The sequence below is a fragment of the Oncorhynchus masou genome, chromosome 15 (assembly GCF_036934945.1).
Source record: "Oncorhynchus masou masou isolate Uvic2021 chromosome 15, UVic_Omas_1.1, whole genome shotgun sequence".
NCBI lineage: Eukaryota > Metazoa > Chordata > Actinopteri > Salmoniformes > Salmonidae > Oncorhynchus > Oncorhynchus masou.
Genome location: NC_088226.1, coordinates 8,976,291 through 8,996,340, shown reverse-complemented (window position 1 = coordinate 8,996,340; position 20,050 = coordinate 8,976,291). Strand labels below are relative to the sequence as shown.

At 45.5% G+C, this 20,050-nt stretch overlaps 1 protein-coding gene across 6 annotated transcripts in view; it reads left to right on the top strand.

Moving 5' to 3' along the window:
- The first annotated feature begins 1,439 nt into the window (after positions 1 to 1,439).
- LOC135555516 (RNA binding protein fox-1 homolog 2-like) overlaps positions 1,440 to 20,050 on the top strand; it is a 39,967-nt gene continuing 21,356 nt past the window's right edge. The window contains exons 1-2 of one of the 6 annotated variants that reach the window (XM_064988022.1): positions 1,440 to 2,343; positions 7,629 to 7,679. In XM_064988022.1, coding sequence (XP_064844094.1) covers positions 2,098 to 2,343; positions 7,629 to 7,679 — 297 coding nt within the window. In that variant the 5' untranslated portion in view covers positions 1,440 to 2,097. The remainder of the gene's footprint in view (positions 2,344 to 7,628; positions 7,680 to 20,050) is intronic. The other 5 variants (XM_064988021.1, XM_064988019.1, XM_064988023.1 and 2 more) reach the window with 5 other exon arrangements.

Below are 20,050 nucleotides of genomic sequence, written 5' to 3'. Positions count from 1 at the left end.
CTGTATATAGTATTCTTACTTACCTTCTCATGTTCTTCATATCTACCAAAGGAGGTTGGTGTCACCTTAATTGGGGAGAACGGACTTGTGGTAATGGCTGGAGCACAATAAGTGGAATGGTATCAAACACATGTTTTTTATGTGTTTGATGCCATTCCATTTGCACCATTCCAGACATTATTATGAGCTGTCCTCCCTTCAGCAGCTTCCACTGATTTATATTTTATTTAACTAGGCAAGTCAGTTAAGAACACATTCTTATTTACAATGACGGCCTACCCCGGCCAAACCCTAACCTGGACGACGCTGGGACAATTGTGCGCCGCCCTATAGAACTCCCAATCACTGCCAGTTGTGATACAGCCTGGAATTGTACTAGGGTCTGTAGTGACGCCTCTAGCATTGAGATGCAGTGCCTCAGACTGCTGCGCCACTGAGCACAAAGATCTACCTCTATCACTCCAGTATCCTTGCACATTGTAAATATGGTATTGGAGCTGACTGACCCTGTATATAGTATTCTTACTTACTTTCTCATGTTCTTCTTATTTCTTATTTTTTATTTCTCGTGTGTTTTTGTTCTACCTTATGTTATTTCTTGTTATTACATTGTTATTCATTACAGTTTTTGGGGGTTTAGAGCTTTGCAAGAAATCCATTTGTCTAGATTTGTGCATGTGACATTAAAAACTTGAAACTTGCTTGGCCATTGATTAAGTTGTTTGATATCCACCAGGCGTCGCACTATCATTAAAAAAACATGCTTTCATATCAGTCCTGTAAGATAATTCGCCTTTGAAGTTTCCTAGGTTTGAGTGGTTTAATTAAAATAGATCACCTTTAACATGTGTTTAGCCAGACCTATACTATCCTGCGTCTTTTCTCACACATACGTACTCTACATTGTTAAATTGCTAGTTGTGTGTTATTTTAGGCCTACCCCATCTATTCCTTCTTTATTTATAACCCCCCCCCCCCCCCCCCCCCATCTACTTCATTAGCTATATCACCGCCAACTGACTAGTGAAAGTCAATTAAAGCGTCGGGGGAAACTGTTTATACTCGATTCCTTGTTCTATTCCTTGACTTGAGACACTCGCTCAAGCGTGGAAGCTGCATGCAGAGGGGTGCGTGCGCGCAGTCGTAAAATAAAAGGAGGATAAATACCTCGCCATAAATCGTGTCAAGCAGTCTCATATTTACACGCGAACAATCCCCTAAAAATAAACATACCAATTTACGAAATGCAATTGTTAAAATGTAATATATCGGCAATGACAAAAATCGTAAAAAGACATTTGAGGTAGGCTCCTCTAAATGAAATGCCATGGTGTATGTTATGGTAAAAAAAAGAGAGAGAGAAGGGGGGTGCAGGAGGGAATACGGCAGAGGAAAAGGAGGGGAATATAGAGAGGGCAGATCTAGGACCCGTCTAAATGGTTTACCCCTATAGTAATCTTAGCACATGGAAAATAAAAAGAACTGACACCAGATCAGTGTACTCTTTGCGGCCCGTTCCATACCACACCAATCGGGACATACACTATAGAGAGGAAATCGTGTTCCTCGCCAGTCCGTACACGCCACTAGAATTCACTGAACATACTGCGAGAAAAAGGAGGGTGATAAAAAGAAGGCCAGGATAAAGAGAAGGTGAAAGCAAAGAAGGGCTTAAAAATATATTTGGTTGGGAGCGGAGGACGCATTGGCTTCGCAAGGAGAAGATTAGCGATTCAAATCATTTCCTAAAATTTTCTATATTCGGCGGATAAAAAACTCTTGTTAGCTAGCTAGCTACTGTTACGAGGTAGCGGAATGTGTAGCTAGCTAATTAGCAAGGAATTAGTGTTTTGTATTTACTTGGTTTACGCGTTCTATTGTGACTATTTTTCTAAGGCTAGTAATCGTGTGAAATGTGCACGAGCCACACATGGTCATGGTGTTCTGTGTTGATTAGACAATAACAATCTAGCTAGCGGTACAATACATTTGGCCAAGAAGACCAGCTACAATCAGCTATTTGCACATTCAAGGAATAGCGTTCCTTGTCCCAGAATAGGGAATAAGTCAACGGTAGCGTAGACTAGCTGCCGTCCAATGTTAATGTCGACCGACGTCGCATCCATAATGTTACCCGTTACTCGGGGAATGATGGACAGGGAAAAGGACATTGATACAGAAACCGGACCCCACGCGAACACGACCGGGGGTCCAGCAGCAGTAGTCCGGGGAATGAAACGAGGGGATCCTGAGCAAACAGCTGCAGCTTTGACTGAATTAGCAGGAGCAGAGTGCAAACGGCCAAGGATAGACGGGACGGTGGGTGTTGGTGACATTGGACAGGTAAGGAGTAGAACATTAACAAATGAAGCCAAATTGTTGTTTGTTTCCGTTCGATGAGCTGTTTTCATTGAATGCGTGCAACATTGTAACCCCTGCATTAAACGATTTCATTTCAATAGCACGTTACATCTATTGTTTCAAGAACATCAGTGGGTCATGGTTCTGCTGACAGGCAGGCCCACCTATCAATAGCATGCCTCGTCGCGTCAACTGCAGTAACGAACGTGCGGCAGAATTACAATCTAGGTACTAAACGTGTCTTGCACATTGTTCGGTGCTCGTGGCAGCTAGACTAACACCATGATTATGGCCGAGACAAAGGTAATATGATAGCCCACAGTTTATCGGCAATGACAGTTAAGCTACAGCATAGATCCGACGATACACAAGGGCCTTTCATGCATTTACGTGCACTGCACTTATGTACACACTGATATTCCCGCCTTTACCATGATGGTCTGTCTTTTGTCGTTGGACATCACATCAAAGCCTCCGACACAGGAGGGTACTCGCATTGGGAACAGTAATTTGTGCCAGTCCCCCTGGTCTGTGATTGGAGCTAGGTGCTAAAAAGAGGAGAGAGACAGGGGGTTGGGGGAGGGGTCACAATGGGAGAAACAAAGAACAGACCCCTTTTCATGATAAGGGAGTAGGAAGGAAAGGGGCTTTAGGATACCTTGCCTCTAGCTATGGGGCCTCTCCATGACTTGACTGCTGATACAGCATAGCAACAGTGCTCTGCTCTTCGGCTAACCAGTGATATTACATGAACATGCAGTATCCGTAAGCATCATTGAAAATAGCTGACATAGTGTTTTTGTTTGAGGCAGCAGTCAAACATGGTTCCAGGTCAGCTGTGGGTAATTGAATCCTGGGGGTTGGGAAAATGTTTCAATTGGCACTGCTGCATATCTATTGCAATGACAAATGGGCAGGCCATGTTCCTCACACCATATAATGGATGAAAGGTGATGACAAAAGGTTACGTGTAGATGGTGTGACAATGAGAGGTGCAACAGGATCTCGCTGCCAATCACTTATATTGATCTCCTGCCGTTGTGGGTCAGGCTGGAAATACGCCCACAGAAGAGAGGGAGGAAACAGGAGGATAGAAGGCAGGATTTACAGTATGAGAGAGAACACTTTAACACGAGAGAAGGAGAAAGCTGTAGAAAAATCCTCTATGCAGCTTAGGTTTGACGATATCTAAAGGTAAACATGAAGAAATTACAATGGTGGTTCTTAATGTAATTAGACTGGATTACATCATCCAGTCCTGTAGGTGACATCATGTTCAGTGCTGAGAAGATGAGTTCACTAAATATTTTTGGTGCGGCGATAGATAGCTATTTGATCTTCATACCTGCCCAGAGGACAGGATGGGTAACAGCCTAAATCATGGCTGACATATTAAATGAGAGAGGAGTGTCCTCATCTCCATCCTCTTCTTTTGTTTCTGTCATCCTCTCCCTAAGGCATATTTCCAGATTGCTAATTGACTCCTGGTCCATAGAATTTGAGTGTGCACTGCCTGTGAGACAAACCTCCCCACCCCTGCTCACTGTTTCTACTGTCCAATCTCTCTCTCTCTGTCTCTGTCTCTCTCTGTTTCCCACTATCTAGTATTGATGTGCCCTAGCCTAGTCCAGCATGGTAGTGTACTGTGTGCTGTATATGCCTCCCTCCGGCTCCCCGAGAGCAGATTTTTCCTATCGTTGGCAGTAAAGCGGCTTTGTGTCGCGCTAAACGAGATCAAAGCTCATTTAGGAGGGGGCATTAACCAGACTGATCGCTTCAAGGGGAGGAGAGTAAAGGGGGAGAGGGTGGGCGAGTGTTGAAGGGGAAACTACGATATAAACAAACCATTAAGATTATACAGTTTTGCACAGATAAGCTCCAAAGGTGCAGTATTCTTTGAAACTATCAAGCTACCAGGGAATGTTGACTAGTAATAGCGGGAACATTGGCTGTCATTAAAACCCCAAAGAAAAAAGTAGGAGTTATAATGTGCAGCACACTAGTGGACACTTGCTAATGGTTGTCACTGACCTTTCACCCCTTGAGATAAGCTCAAAATTCTCTTCAAGATGTTTCTCAACACAACAGTGCTCAACCCCCCCCCCTTTAAAAAAAATGTTTTATAGTCCACCACTCGTTTAATCAGATGCAGGGCCTACCACTTACACTCACATGTTAACCCTGGACACTGGTTGTTGTTGTCATGTTGTTGTCATCTCCCCTTCTACACCGCTGCCCCCAAACTGTCATATGTACTTCCATCTCCGCCCGCGAATGTCTCCCTGTTGGTAACGTTGATTCATCCTGTCTTCTTTCTCCTCATTTTTGTCCCCTCTGCTCCTCAGCGTTATCACCCTCCGTCCACCCCTCCATCCCTTCTTCCCCATCCCCCTCCTCCCTTACCATCTGTTGACCTCATGCCATTTTGCCCTCCTCCCTCCACTGCTCTCTTTTTCTGCCCATTTGCTCCAACTCAACTTTTTCAGTTTTCCTAAAATAGAAAGTGGGGGAGAGAGAAACCCAGCAGAGCGATGCCCTTTAGTTGAGCATACAGAGAGAAAGTCACTGTATGAGGTGTGTCTGTACATTTCTGATCCGTATAGACTGGAGCTCCTGGCCCTCAGAGCAGCCACACCTTATAACTACCCCTCTACTGTAAATGAGTGTAATTAATACCAAAGTGGATGGTACCCTGTTAAATTACTGTCTGTATCTGCATGGAAGAGGTTCTCATGACTTTCGTTGAGCATAATAAAAGCTTGAAAAACTTTAGACTCAAAGCAGACCTGATATGCAGACCAAAGCGCCATATGCCCCGCAAAAGAAAGTGTGTGTGTTTTAACAATGAGTATCAAGTTCAGACCCCCCTCTCCCACCATTTTAAGGAAATATAAGTCACATGACATTCTTGGGGTATGAGTCATTGTCTCCATTTCTTGGTCTCTTCTTTTTGCTGTATTTTTCACTTCTTGTCTTTGTCTTTCTTTAATCCCCACATTCTTCCACCCCTGTCTTTCGTTCCTAATTTCCATCTCACGCTCTTGTTCTTTCTTTTCCCTCCATCCCCCATTCGTCTCACTCCCCCTTTCCTCCAGACAGATTGATTCCAGATGTTACCAAATTCTTCTCCTCTCCCTCCCCCTGTTCTAACCTAAACTCCTCCCTCTTCATCCTGCCTTTCTACTAGAACAAATCGTTGTTTTTTTTTACTGCAACCTTGTTATGTATTGAATCGTGTGGGGTAGTTCTGGTTTCCAAGTGATGCGCTACATTGTTTTTCCACTGATGGTGCCTTGTCAGACTTAAACTCACTCTGGTATACATTGTCAGAGGCATTGGAGACCTGCGTCCTTTCAAATGTTCAGTGTGTCGCATCTTCATCAGTCCTCCACTGTCTAGCCTTTGAAGACTACCAGTGTTTTTACCTCGTGTGTTGCTGAATACAGCACTGTCCATTCGGCGGCTCTCCCACTTGAATGCGGCGCACTGATGAGTGTGTTCCCCCAGGGGATGAGGCACGAGGGGGAAATTGGTTCCAGATGAAACAGGAAGTGGATAGGGGGAGACAAAGACAGGGCTGTTTTATGCAGGAGAGGCAGCCCGGACACTGCAGGGCTGAATAGCATACATCTCACTCCTCTGGCATGGGTCATGTATGCTATAGTCTGTACTGTCCAGACAGCATCACACATCAATCTGTCACTCACTTCTGCTGCTCACTACTTAAACGTTCTCTGTGCCCCGTCAAGTGTTGTCCCTCTATACTTGTTTGATTGACCTCATTCCCCTTTCCTTCCTCTTTCCCCTCCCTGTTTTTGCTCTGCCACTCCCTCCCTCTACCACCACCATGTCTCATTGTGGTGTGGCTGTGGAGCCCCATCCAGGGTTAGTGCAGTAAGCACAGCCAGCACAGCTAGCTTTCTGAGAGGGCATCTCTCCCGTGCTGTCGCCATGGCATCCTGAGTCAGGCCTTTCCCATGATTGGTTGAAAAAATTATAGTAGGGAGGGACCAATTCCCCCAGGAAGCAGGTTGGGGCAGAACCAGGAGGTTACCTATGTCTGTTTACAATGAAGAGGCCACGACCACCTTTTTACTACATTACACCAGCACTGGCTGCTCACTGAATGGAAGCGACTGGAGATAATGTATGAATTTATAATGACTTTCTGACTCGTCTTTTAGCACAAGCACAATGGAAACATATTCACCCTTTTTAACACATGTAGGCTGTTCCACCCTCCTTCCCCTGATTGAAAAGACCGGAGACTTGTTACTCTGCCTCTTTTCCCTGCACAGTGTACTGCTAGTATATCAGATGGGATCGCTGGAATCTTCTCTCCTTACTGTTGTCAATATCACTGTTTGGTTTAACTTTCCCCTATTGCTCTATCCCGCCCCCTCTCCCCCGTTCTTTTCCCTCCTCTTACATTGCCATGAACAATGGGTCTTCTGCCAGAGGGAGAGGGAGGGGTGACAGAAATAATCTAATTAGAAGTAATTACAGATCAATTAACCACAACACTAGATTCTGGGGCATGGACAGGGGAAGGGTCTGTTCTTTTTGTTGTTGCGGAGTGCAATTTGTTTTGTCGGCTGAATAAGGACCTGGCCTGGCTGCAGAATGATTCACCAGCTGCTCTAAATGGGTGAGGCAGCGCTCAGGGTCTAAACCAAAAGAGTCATCATGTTAACTTGCATAATCCTTTGTGAAATGTGCCCCCTTAATTTCCCCGCTTCTTTCCTGCACCATACGTATTTTCATAAATGTATTGGTCTGTAGGGTATACAGCTAGGGCTGGGAACTGCCAGGGACCCCACGATACAATATTATCACGATACTTAGGTGCCGATGCCATATGTGTTGGGATTCTCGCGATTCTATGTGTTGCGATTCCAAACATATTGCTCACCATACGTCTGCTGCAGAGGGACACGAGAGAGTTTTGATAAAACTGCTGAAAATAAGCTGGAAAACAAGCTTTGAAGGAAAAATACTGGAGTATTGGTGCAGGTACAGCACACTAGTACAAACATAATATTGCGAAGTTGTCAAAATTATGCGATCGGCAAAAATGATATCCTGATATTTTACTGTATACATTGTTCCCCCATCACAAGTAACAGCTAGGCTGTTTCTCCTCTGGAGCATATTACTTTGTTAGGGGTGAACACATCACTGCAAAATGTTAGACTCATGTTGAATCACATCACATTTTCCAAACCCTTAACTCTCTCTTTTTATTTTTGTAATATTTTTTTTTATAGAACAACGACCCTTTAACCCCAGGTTTCCTTGGATACCCACCTCACAGCCAGGTAAGAGTACCATCTTACTGAAGTCTCCTTTAATTTAGGTATAATGATTTAGGTATATATGGAGTTTCATGAAACACGTTATGGTACTATTATAGTACTTCAGAAGGCCCAACACGAACATAGCCTACAGAAGCTGTGACAACATTTTCTCTGAATCAATTTCATCTCCCTGTCTGCTGTGCACACTTTTCCACAATCCACATTCCCCTGCTCTCTTTCCCCTTCTTTCTCTTAGTTTATTGTGCTCTCACTCCATATCGAGTGGTGCAGCGGTCTAAGGCACTGCTTCTCAGTGTCAGAGGTCCCTGGTTCTAATCCAGGCTGTGTCACATCTGTCCGTGATTGGGAGTCCCATAGGGCGGCGCACAATTGGCCCAGCATCGTCCGGGTTTGGACTGGGTTTTAAATATTGGTTACAGTAATGAGTACCTTATGTGCCAGACAGGGCTGTTTCTGACAGTCTCTTTATCTTCCTGGGAGCAGCAGCACAGTGATGTGTCTTCTGTCTGTTGTCATTGGTGAGATGTGAGTGCAGGTCTCTGGCAGAACCACAGGAGGGGGGTGTTGGCCTGCCTGCCTGCCCTCCCACTCCTCTCAACATGATGGATCTCCACAGCTTTATCTCCATGATGTGTTTTTTCCTCCATCGTGCGTTCCTCTACCCCTGCCATCTCCTTTCTTGGGAATGCAGTTCGCTCGCTGCTTGTGCTGTAGAGAGGGGGAGGAGGGGTGGATGGAAAGTAGAATAGGCAGGAGAGAGTGAAAGCGGGAGGAGGGGAGGATAGAGACTGAAGCAAGTGAGCCACCATATTGAAGTTAACCTTTCTGTGGGGAGGTAATATAGATCAGTGGTATTCAAAGTTGGGTCGGGACCTGAAGTGAGGTCACGGGGGAACTGCAGTGGGGTTGCCAAAATATATATTTTTTATAAAAATTAAAGAGTGCCTGGTTTATTGTATAGGACAATATACAAATATTTTTGAGAAAGATGTTGTTGTTTTTTAAATACTATTTTATTGAGTAAATGTATTTTGTTTTTCTTTGAATTTTGATAAGAGATAAAAATGGAACTAATTGAAGATTATTTGTTGATAATAATTGTACAAAGTTAGATTTGGTGAGAAATCCCTGCAAAAAAAAATGGGGACGCCAGAAATTCTTGCTGAGGGATTTGGGTCCCTGCTGAAGAAGCTTGAATACCATTGGGCTAGAAACGTCTGAAATAACATGCATTTGGTAAGGTTGTTAAAATAGTTAGGGTCTCATGTGTTTGTTTGGATCATCACTTATTTGATTCAAAACTAGTCAAATATACAACAAATGTTTTAAATGATTTAATGCTAGCTATTTCTTAGTGATGTAATCGGGTATACATAGGAGTTGAGCCGGTTGTCATGCAAAGGGTTGAAGAAGTTAGTGTAGCTTACCTACACTAGCTGGAGTTCCTATGGGCTATTGTGTGTTAGTTGATTTGGCTGTAGGTTTGGCTGTGTCAATAGGGACAATGTTTATGCATGGTGGCTTAGCCGAAACCCTACGTATTTTGGTTTGTCTGGAAGTTGGTAGGGTCCTGTAGTATGAGTCTAGTGCCCCTCATCACGTTTAGGCTACAGAAGCCATGATGATCCTAGTCAGTACACAGTTCTGTATCTGCCTCTGATGATATAGAAAATAATACATTTTACTGTGGGGTTAGTAGTGTAGTAGTGTGTTGTGCATTTACTGCAGCAAATTCACATCCAGGACCACAATGGCTTTATTGTGTTTTCATCCTTTAATTTATATGTATGTATTTTTGTCTCAAATCAAGTTTTATTCGTCACATGCTTCGTAAACAACAGGTGTGGACTAACAGTGAAATGCTTACTTTTTTTTTTAATTGAACCTTTATTTAACTAGGCAAGTCAGTTAAGAACAAATTCTTATTTACAATGATGGCCTAGGAACAGTGGATTAACTGCCTTGTTTAGGGGCAGAACAACAGATTTTTACTTTGTCAGCTCGGGGATTCGATCTAGCAACCTTTCGGTTACTGGCCCAACACTCAAACCACTAGGCTACCTGCCACCCAAGATAACATCAACGTTGGCAGAGGTGGGATTGGAACCCACACCTCCAGAGAGCCTGGAGCCTAAATCCATCACCTTAGACCACTCGGCCACGCTACCCAGTTAAATAACAATACAGAGGAAGACAATTGAGAAATAAAAGAAAAATAAAACACGTAATAATAGATACAAAATGAGTAACAATAACTTGGTTCTATACAACGGTGTGCCAGTACTGAGTCGATGTGCAGGGGTACGAGGTAATTGAGGTAAATATGTACATATAGGGCTGATTTCAAGTTTTCATAAGTCGAAAATCGGTACTTTTGGGCGCCGATTTAAAAAAAAAAAGAAATTTTTTTTTAAATATATACCTTTATTTAACTAGGAAAGTCAGTTAAGAACACATTCTTATTTTCAATTAACGGTCTAGGTACGGTGGGTTAACTGCCCCATTCAGAGGCAGAACGACAGATTTTCATCATGTCAGCCCGGGGGATCCAATCTTGCAACCTTACCGTTAACTAGTCCAACACAATAACGACCTGCCTCTCTCTCGTTGCACTCCACAAGGAGACTGCCTGTTACGCGAATGCAGTAAGCCAAGGTAAGTTGCTAGCTAGCATTAAACTTATCTTATAAAAAACAATCAATCATACTCACTAGTTAACTACACATGGTTGATGATATTACTAGATATTATCTAGCGTGTCCTGCGTTGCATATAATCTAACTGAGCATACAGTATCTAAGTGTCTGACTGAGCGGTGGTAGGTAGAAGCAGGCGCGTAAACATTCATTCAAACAGCACTTTAGTGCGTTTTGCCAGCAGCTCTTCGTTGCGCGTCAATCATTGCTCTGTTTGTGACTTCAAGCCTACCAACTCCCGAGATGAGGCTGGTGTAACCGAAGTGAAATGACTAGCGCGCTAATAGCGTTTCAAACGTCACTCGCTCTGAGCCTTCTAGTAGTTGTTCCCCTTGCTCTGCATGGGTAACGCTGCTTCGATGGTGGCTGCTGTCATTGTGTTTGTTTTTGCATTATGTAAACCAAATTGAACATGTTTCATTATTTACTTGAGGCTAAATAGATTTTATGGATGTATTATATTAAGTTAAAATAAGTGTTCATTTAGTATTGTTGTAATTGTCATTATTACAAATAAAAAATTGTCCGATTAATCGGTATCGGCTTTTTTGTCCTCCGTTAATCAGTATCGGCGTTGAAAAATCATAATCGGTCGACCTCTAATTTGGACCATGATAGATCCTTAGTGATGTGGACACCAAGGAACTGAAAGCTTTCGACCCGCTCCACTACAGCCCAGTAGATGTGAATGGGGGCGTGCTCGACCCTCCGTATCCTGTAGTCCACGATCAGCTCCTTTGTGTTGCTGACTTTAAGGGAGCGGTTGTTGTCCAGGCATCACACTCATTATAGGCTGTTTCATCGTCGTCGGTGATCAGGCCTACCACCATCGTGACGTCAGGGATCGTGTCGTTGGAGTCGTGCGCAGCCACACATTTGTGGGTGAATGGGGAATATAGGAGGGGACTAAGCACGCACCCCTGATGGGCCCCCATGTTAATGGTAAGCGTGGTGGATGTGTTGTTGCCAACCCTCATCAACTGGCGTGGTCCGTCAGGATATCCAGGGTCCTTAGCTTAGTGATGAGCTTGGAGGGTACTACGGTATTGAACGCTGAGCTATAGTCAATAAACCGCATTCTCACGTAGATGTGTATTTTGTCCAAGTGGGAAAAGATCTGTGGATCTCGTCAGGGTGGTATGTGAGTTGGAGTGGATTCAGGATGTCTGGGATCATGGTCTTGACATGAGCCATGACCAGCCTTTCAAACCATTTCATGGCTACAGATGTGAGTGCTACGAGACGATAGTCATTTAGACAGGTTACCTTGGCATTCTTGGACGCAGGGACTCTGGAGGTCTGCTTGAAACAGGTTGGTATTACAGACCAGGTCAGGGATAGGTTGAAAATGTCAGTGAAGACACTTGCCAGCTGGTCAGCGCATGTATGCGTCCTGGTAATCCGTCTAGCCTCGCAGCCTTGTGAATGTTAACCTATTCAAAGGGCTTACTCACATCGGCTACGGAGAGCGTGATCACAGTTGTCCGGATCAGCTGGTGCCCTCACGCATGGTTCAGTGCATAGAAGGCATTTATAGCTCGTCTGGTAGGCTCACGTCACTGGGTAGCTCGTGGCTGGGTTTCCTTTTGTAGTCCATGATAGTTTGCAAGCTCTGCCACATCCGACGAGCATCAGAGCCGGTGTAGTAGGATTCGATCTTAGTCCTGTTTTGATGCTTTTGCCTGTTTGATGGTTTATCGGAGGGTGTAGTGGGATTTCTTATGTGTCTGTGTTAGTGTTCCGCTCCTTGAAAGCGTCAGCTGTAGCCTTTAGTACAGTGTGGATGTTGCCTATAATCCATTGCTTCTGGTTGGAATATGTACGTACGGTCACTGTGGAGACGTCATCGATGCATTTATTAATGAAGCCAGTGACTGATGTGGTTTACTCCTCAATACTATCGGATGAATTCTGGAATATATTCCTATTTGAGTTTTTGCTTGTGAGCAGGAGTCCGGGGTATAGAGTTATGGTCAAATTTGCCAAATGAAGGGGGAGGGAGAGCTTTGTTATGCGTCTCTGTGTGTGGAGTAAAGGTGATATAGAGGTTTTTTTCACCTCTAGTTGCACAGGTTAAATGCTGGTACAAATTGTGGAAGACGGATTTCAGTGTTCCTGCATTAAAATCTCCGGCCGCTAGGAGCGCTGCCTCTGGATGACTATTGTTTGCTTATGGCTTTATACAGTTTGTTGAGTGCAGTCTTAGTGCCAGCATCGGTTTGTGGTGGTAAATAGACAAGCCTGCTGCTTTTAATAGTCAAATGAATTCAATCTACTTAATTAGTAGAGCTATGTATTGTTTGTTGGTATGTAGGAATGCATGCATTGGCCTTCAGATTAATATTGCCATATCGATATATAATCCATCATGGACAAGAAAATATTGATTAGGACTATTGCATCATCCCAGAATGCCCATATCAGTGCATCCCTATATGCATGGCCTTATGATGATCTGTGTTTGTGGGGGAGGGGCATTGTTTGAATGTATGTGTGAGAGAGAGTGTGATGGAAATAGCCCTTTGTTTGAAAGCGTGTGTGTGTTTGTGTGCCTGCCAGGATGCACAATAAATATGGCTGTGCATCTGTGTGTTTATCAGTGTGTTCAGTCTGTGTAGTTAATCCTTAGATCATCCCCCATTCATCCTCTCATCCTCCTCACTTACACCCTAATCCAGTCATCCCTCGCTCTTTCCCCATCCCTTTATCCTTTTATCTCTATCCTGTTATCTCTCGCTCGCATCCACTGCCTCTCTCAGCCTCTCGCTTACCCCTTTCCCACCACCTCCCATCACCTCTTTTGGTCCCTCTCTCCCTCCCTCTCTCCATCTCTCTCTCCCCTCTGTAGTAGCCAACCTCAGCAGATGTCTGCATACTGGCATAGACATTTTGCAGGCAAGGCAGAAAAGGGGAGAAAAAAACAAGAAGTGCAGGGGAACTGCACTCCTCTCCCATCGAACCCCAACAGTACTGTAGTGTAGGAAATGAAAAAGCGCAATGCAGAGTAATAAATATACATGTTGTGAAGGTGTAGAATTGGGCCGTAGCAGTTTGAAGCTGTTTCCTCTCTGGGTAATGAACATGGGGAGGTGAGGGGGAGCTGTCTGCCTGCCAGCCTAACATGGGGTTGACAAGCTGCCATCCAATAAATAAATGATTAAAAAAACCTGCAATGCAGTGGGTAGCGTTACAGTGTGAAACGGAGCGTCTTCTTCTCAGGGCTGCCAAACAGCATCTCCTTCCTTCCTTCCTAACCTGTCAGTACCTAGCCTGAGAGGGGAGGGGAGGGGATGGAGAGACTGATGGATAGGAGGGACCCAGCCAGGCTCACAGAGAGGGAAAGTTTGAAGGGGGATGGAACATGCAGAAGTCATGACCGAGCAGAGCAGGAGAGGTAGTGTGAGTGAGTGACACACGTCGAAGGAAGAAGAGAAGAGACACGATACAGGAGAGAACTGACAAGGGGAAAACAGAGAAGAGGCTGAGAGTGACAAGGACACAAGACTTGCGTGGTGCTAAGGCAAGGGGGACACTGGCGGAGAGCGAGGGAGAATTTGAATCTGTGAGAGACGTGGACAGAAGGTGCTTCCCGGCGGATGGTAACAGACCACATTCAGAGCGGAATAGAGAGAGAGACTCTTCCTTCCCGTGCAGACAATGATGGGGCTGTACTATCCTGCGGTGTTGCCGGTGAGTTCATGTCATAGCCAGTTTTCTGTACGTTCCTATCCAGCAGGTTTAGACCTGGAACATCGAAAGAACAAAATGCTTTGCTCTTTTCTACGTTTTGAAATAATATGCAGTTGATTCGACTGCTGTTTACCGAGCTAGTTTTGATACGTTGCATAAGTTAAGGCCTCAGATTACTACGTGGAGTTATACTGTTGTTTCTCTTTTACCACAAACACATGCACATAGCCGACACATTGAGGAACGCTCCGTGTTTTGTGACGAGTATTGTGTAACGACTTATGTAACCTCACTTGTTTTTATCATTTAAATATGTAGATGTGTTACTGGCAGCAAGAGGGGTTAACTGTGTACATGTTCTAATGAGCCTGCTGCCCCAACATGTTCTGTGGTCCTGGCTGTGCTTCAGGGCCCTCAAGGAGGTCCAGGCTTCTGCAAATGTCTCTGTAAATTAGCAGTGTTGAGCTGTGTGTATGTCGCACGTTGCGGCCATGCTGACTGTACAGGACATCATGTTAGTCCAGGGGGTGTGGTGGGGGGCTGTTGGAATGAGAAGGGGGTGCTACAGCAATTCTTTGTTGTCTTCCCAGCTGTCTTGCTGTTTAACCCCCCCCCCCCCCCGAGTGAAAGAGACAGGTGCCAAGAAACAGTTGTGACTCTTTCCCCTCAATCCTTCTCTGTTGGTACGACCCAGCCTCCCCTTTCCTCCCGCCACAATACTGGATGGGATGCTGTGAGGTTCTGTGCTCTGGGTGCTGATTGGACAGTTAGCAGCAGGAATCTCCCCAAGTGCTTTTAACTCCAGCACATGCATTTCCAGGGCTGTGTGACTTGGAGCTCAACCCTCCCATTTCTCTGCTGTTTCTCTTTCCTCAGGCATCAGCAGCTGTTACCTAAACATGTTTTTCTCCTCAAAGGGCACGGGTAGCCTAATGGGGGATGTTTTTGGGGGGGGGGGGGGTTCAAGTGTGAATGGATTTTAAAGGTGTCACCAATCATCCACTGTCCCATGCGATCAGTGAGAAGTGAGGTTAAGAAAATACCTTCTCTTAGTTGACAGATTTAAAGTGTATGCGTGTGAGTGCATTAGGGTTATAAATGCTGTTTGCTACCCCATCAATTTAACTTACAGCTTTGCTATTAAGCAACCAAGCAAAGTGCAAACACAGCAACCAACCGTATGAATGCCGGGTTCTGAGAAATGGCGTGATGGTGGTGTATTTTACTGCCTCACCTCCATTACTGCAGCACCCTGCTTGGTTTAGAGAGGGAAGGCAGGGATTGAAAGTATTTTGCGGAGCCCCACCCAAGTGTTCGCCCCCAGGGGTATGAGACTTACCTGCTGCTTCACATTTGCACCAACCAAACTGCTGCAGAACTGGCAGACAGTATTAGAGCACTAATGCACTCTGAGACATCTGTCTCCACTACAGGCTTACTGCTGCCCCTCACTCTGCCCATTTAAACCTGCAGTACTGACAATCCAGCTGGCTCAAGGGACATGCAGAAAAGCATTGAGCTTTGAATAGACAGCACAGCAAGTATGTTAATTTGCACACATGCACTATTGTGACTGACAGAAACAATGGCCAGTTCTGCTGCAGTGCAGTGTTGAGTCTCAGAGCCTCCTTAAGCCCCTTCCCCCACCATCGGCTGACGGAGCTGGTTCAGTTCAATGGACACATGGCGCAGCAACGTTTATTCTCTTGTCGTCTTCTCTGAGCTGAAAGAGAAGAAATCCTCACTAGTGTTGGTGGATGACTCAATCAAATATTGTGTGGAAACGTTTACAGCGATTGGGCATGGATGTTAATCCTCCCAAATACACTGATTCGTCCCCCTACAGCAGGCTAGGTCTTAGGGTGCTGGGTTGTTTCCCTCTGCAATTATCTGCATAGAGCAGCGTTTCATAGAGCGACCGAAGGATTAGGAGGGTCATGTCAGTGAACTTGGCAAAGGTTAAGTGTCAGGGAGGAGGTGTGCTCCTCCACCATACCAGACATCTTTTGGGGCCGCGTGGGGCCACCATGGTGTTGGTGCCGTAGTGGACGTGGCTCAGGTTGGGCCGCCTGGAGGAGTATATAATGGGGAGGCTGCTGAGGGGAGTCTTTTTAAAGATGTCCTGTGAGATGGGTCCAGACAGGCTTTCAGAATCAGTGTGGTACGGCTGAACCTCCTACTGCCCTTGCATGGTCCCATCCTTCATGGCCAACAACATCCTCTGATCTCTTTGGTGTGTTTATGTCATATTGACTGAGTCAGTGAATACAATAGCCTGTACTACCACCGGACCTTTAGAAACTGACCAGCTCTTTTGTTAAGAGTCTAATGCTGTGTTACCCTTAAATACAATGCCATGTGTTATTTTGCTTGTGGTGGCTGTAGGGTTTAAGCCAATTAGCTGTTAATGTACCGTGGAGGGATAGGCTGTATATTATGTGTCGTGATTTTCATTGGTTGACAACCCTGAAGGAGTGACAGGGTTTCAGGACATAGGCGCCCTTACATGGAGATGGGAGGCGGCTACAGCGTTATGCTTGACTGGCTCTTGGGATCTGTGGGTCACGTTTCATAGCGGCGGTGGCTTTGACTGACTTGGGGGAGGCGGGGCGGAGGTAGAAACCCTCGTCTGGATTTCATCAAGCGAGGAGGGAGAAAGAAGGAGAGGGAAAGCATATCTATTTCTCCAGCTGCAGAAAAAGGAAGAGGAGGCATTGGAGAGAGAGGGGGGAAGAGGCGGCATATTTAATGCAAAGCAATGCGTCACAGTGGGCTGTAGATTAGTTTAATAGTGGTTATTCATTCATGATACACGGATTGGGATTAGAGTAACTAGCAAGTTAAAGAGATTACTGTAGTTTACTAACACTGACGCTGACTGTCTACTGTACTGTGCAACTGAATTCAAATGATTTCATTACGCTGCAGTCACTGCACACATTTTAACACATGCACTCTCGCAACGTTCGCTGAACATTTTGACCCACATTTGCAAGCCCTCTCTCTCTCCCCCGGTCCTCCTGGTGTATGGAAAAAACTATGGTGTCTCAGGTAACACTTCTGTACTACCGCTGTCGAGTGTGTAGAGAGAGAGGGATGCAGAGTTTAGCCTATCGTAATTCAGATGGCGCATTTAGTATTGTGTTATACGTTCATGCAGAACAGTAAATCTGAAGTTACCTTGTGGTCAAATGAGATTTGTTATGCTTAGACTATTTTATATTCATTCCTGCATTGCCTTTGAACATCACCTAGTGGCTTACTAGTGAGTTATGATATATATGATATTGTATACAAATATACATGTGAAATATTATACAATATGACTGTACAACCCCCTCTGTCTCTTGAAATTTGTAAACAATTTGATCATTCTGTTTCCATTTGTAATACAATGTTTTTCCACATGAGTTCATTCTTTTCTTTTTGCAACACAGAATCACTCCCTTTTTATAATAGCCTCTCTCTCTCTCTCCTCTCCCTCTCCATCTCTCTCCTCTCCCTCTCCTCTCCCTCTTCTCTCTCTCCTCTCCCTCTCCTCTCCATCTCTCTCCTCTCCCTCTCCCTCTCCTCTCTCTCCTCTCTCCTCTCCCTCTCCATCTCTCTCCTCTCTCTCTCCTCTCTCTTCTCTCTCTCCTCTCCCTCTCCTCTCTCTCTCTCTCCTCTCTCCCTCTCTCTCTCTCCTCTCTTCCCTCTCCTCTCTCCATCTCTCTCCTCTCTCTCCATCTCTCTCTCTCCTCTCCTCTCTCTCTCTCTCTCTCCCTCTCCATCTCTCTCTCCCTCTCTCCCTCATCTCTCTCCTCTCCCTCTCCATCTCTCTCTCTCTCTCCCTCCTCTCTCTCTCTCCATCTCTCTCCTCTCCCTCTCCATCTCTCTCTCTCCCTCTCTCCTCTCTCTCTCTCCATCTCTCTCTCCCCTCCTCCTCTCCCTCTCCTCTCTCTCTCTCTCTCTCCATCTCTCTCTCTCTCTCCATCTCTCTCCTCTCCCTCTCCTCTCTCTCTTCTCTCTCTCCATCTCTCTCTCCTCTCCTCTCCATCTCTCTCCTCTCCTCTCCTCTCTCTCCTCTCCCTCTCCATCTCCATCTCTCTCCTCTCCCTCTCCATCTCTCTTCTCTCCCTCTCTCTCTCTCTCTCTCCTCTCTCTCTTCTCTCTTCTCTCTCTCTCTTCTCTCCCTCACCTCTCTCCTCTCCCTCTCCCTCACCTCTCTCCCTCACCTCTCTCCCTCACCTCTCTCTTCTCTCCCTCACCTCTCTCTTCTCTCTCTCACCTCTCTCTTCTCTCCCTCACCTCTCTCTTCTCTCCCTCACCTCTCTCCCTCACCTCTCTCCCTCTCCTCTCTCTTCTCTCCCTCACCTCTCTCCCTCTCCTCTCTTCTCTCCCTCTCTCCCTCTCCTCTCTCTCTTCTCCTCTCTCTCTTCTCTCCCTCACCTCTCTCTCTTCTCTCCCTCTCCTCTCTCTCTTCTCTCCCTCACCTCTATCCCTCTCTTCTCTCCCTCTCCTCTCTCTCTTCTCTCCCTCTCCTCTCTTTCTTCTCTCCCTCACCTCTCTCCCTCTCCTCTTTCTCTTCTCTCCCTCACCTCTCTCTCTCTCTTCTCTATCTCTTCTCTCGCTCTCTCTCGCTCTCTGCTCTGTGTGTGAAATACTGCCATTTAGGGCAGTGTTACTGTTGCCTCTCAGTGAGTGTGGCAGGAATGTCCCGTTGACAAATGGGTTGAGTACTACCAGCCCTCAGCCAGTACCTTCTCTCTACTATTTAGCTTTGTCCACCCATCATTGGATACCAGTGAGTAGCCTAAATATCCATTCCAGTACTCACATGATCGAGATACTGTACTGTTAGTAACACCCACTACACTTCCACCCATCCTCTGAGCCTCCAAGACAGATTTGGTCACTGTGACTCAGATGATGGGGAGCACCTTTACTTCCTGGTTCCAGACTTCTACATGTTTATGGATGACACTGTCTTTACAGGGGGAAGGAGTCTTTGATTCCCTACATTTAACCTATTTGGAATCCTCCTTCATTTAATCATCCTCCCTGTTTATGCAGGACTTATGTGCTATTGTTGTTATTAAGTTAATGACATTGCAATGAATGCAGTATGCAGTCAGCCTCCTAAGCGATTCATATGGACCAGAATACATAAGGAGAGGCTGGTGGAATATAGCAGTAGAACACTTTTCCATCCTGTTCTGAATTCAACCTACCTTTGTTGCACTCGTTATCTTGGAGGCACAGAACCGAGAGCTCAGTCCTCCTTATCAGGTAGAGGGGATTTAACAGTAGCCGGGACGGTTCTTTCCACTGTCGTTTCAAGATGAGAAGTCTGCAGTCTGGGATTAGTGAATCCTCATTTGCTTTACTGCCCCGCAATTTAGTTTCCCTGGTAATTACAAAGGCTGTCTGGAGCCTGGGTGTCGCCCAGGCCTGGCTGGCCGGCTGACTGACTGGCCCGTTTTAATGGTATTTGATGCTGTCATCACGCCTGGAAGGCCACGAAGCAGTTTCATGGCCCGAAACAAAATGCCCCCCCCATTCCTCCCTCCCCCTACAGGCTTTGCTTTTTCTGAACACAGTTGGGGTGTTTTTGAAGTTATTACAGGATGTCCTTGAGTGTGTGACTGAGGAGTGCTACATCACAGCGTCACCATACCACAACACATAACTGACACCTTTTTGAAATGGTGACCGGCCGGCGCTACAATCCCTTACCGGGTTTATCATGAAGACAGTATAGTAACAGTGCTGTGGCAATGGCCTGGTCCCGTCTCCCAACTCAACTGGTTCTGATATCAATTCATATCAGGTGTAACTGAAAAGGATAACGGTATCTGATCTCACAGGGTATAACAGGTACTCATTGTTGTACATATTCTCTGGATATGTGTGTACATGGATTGTGAGCAGGCTTGTGTAGCAATGTGTGTATCAGATTTTGTGATTTGTCAATAATAGATGTGGTTGCAGTGAATATTTCATGGT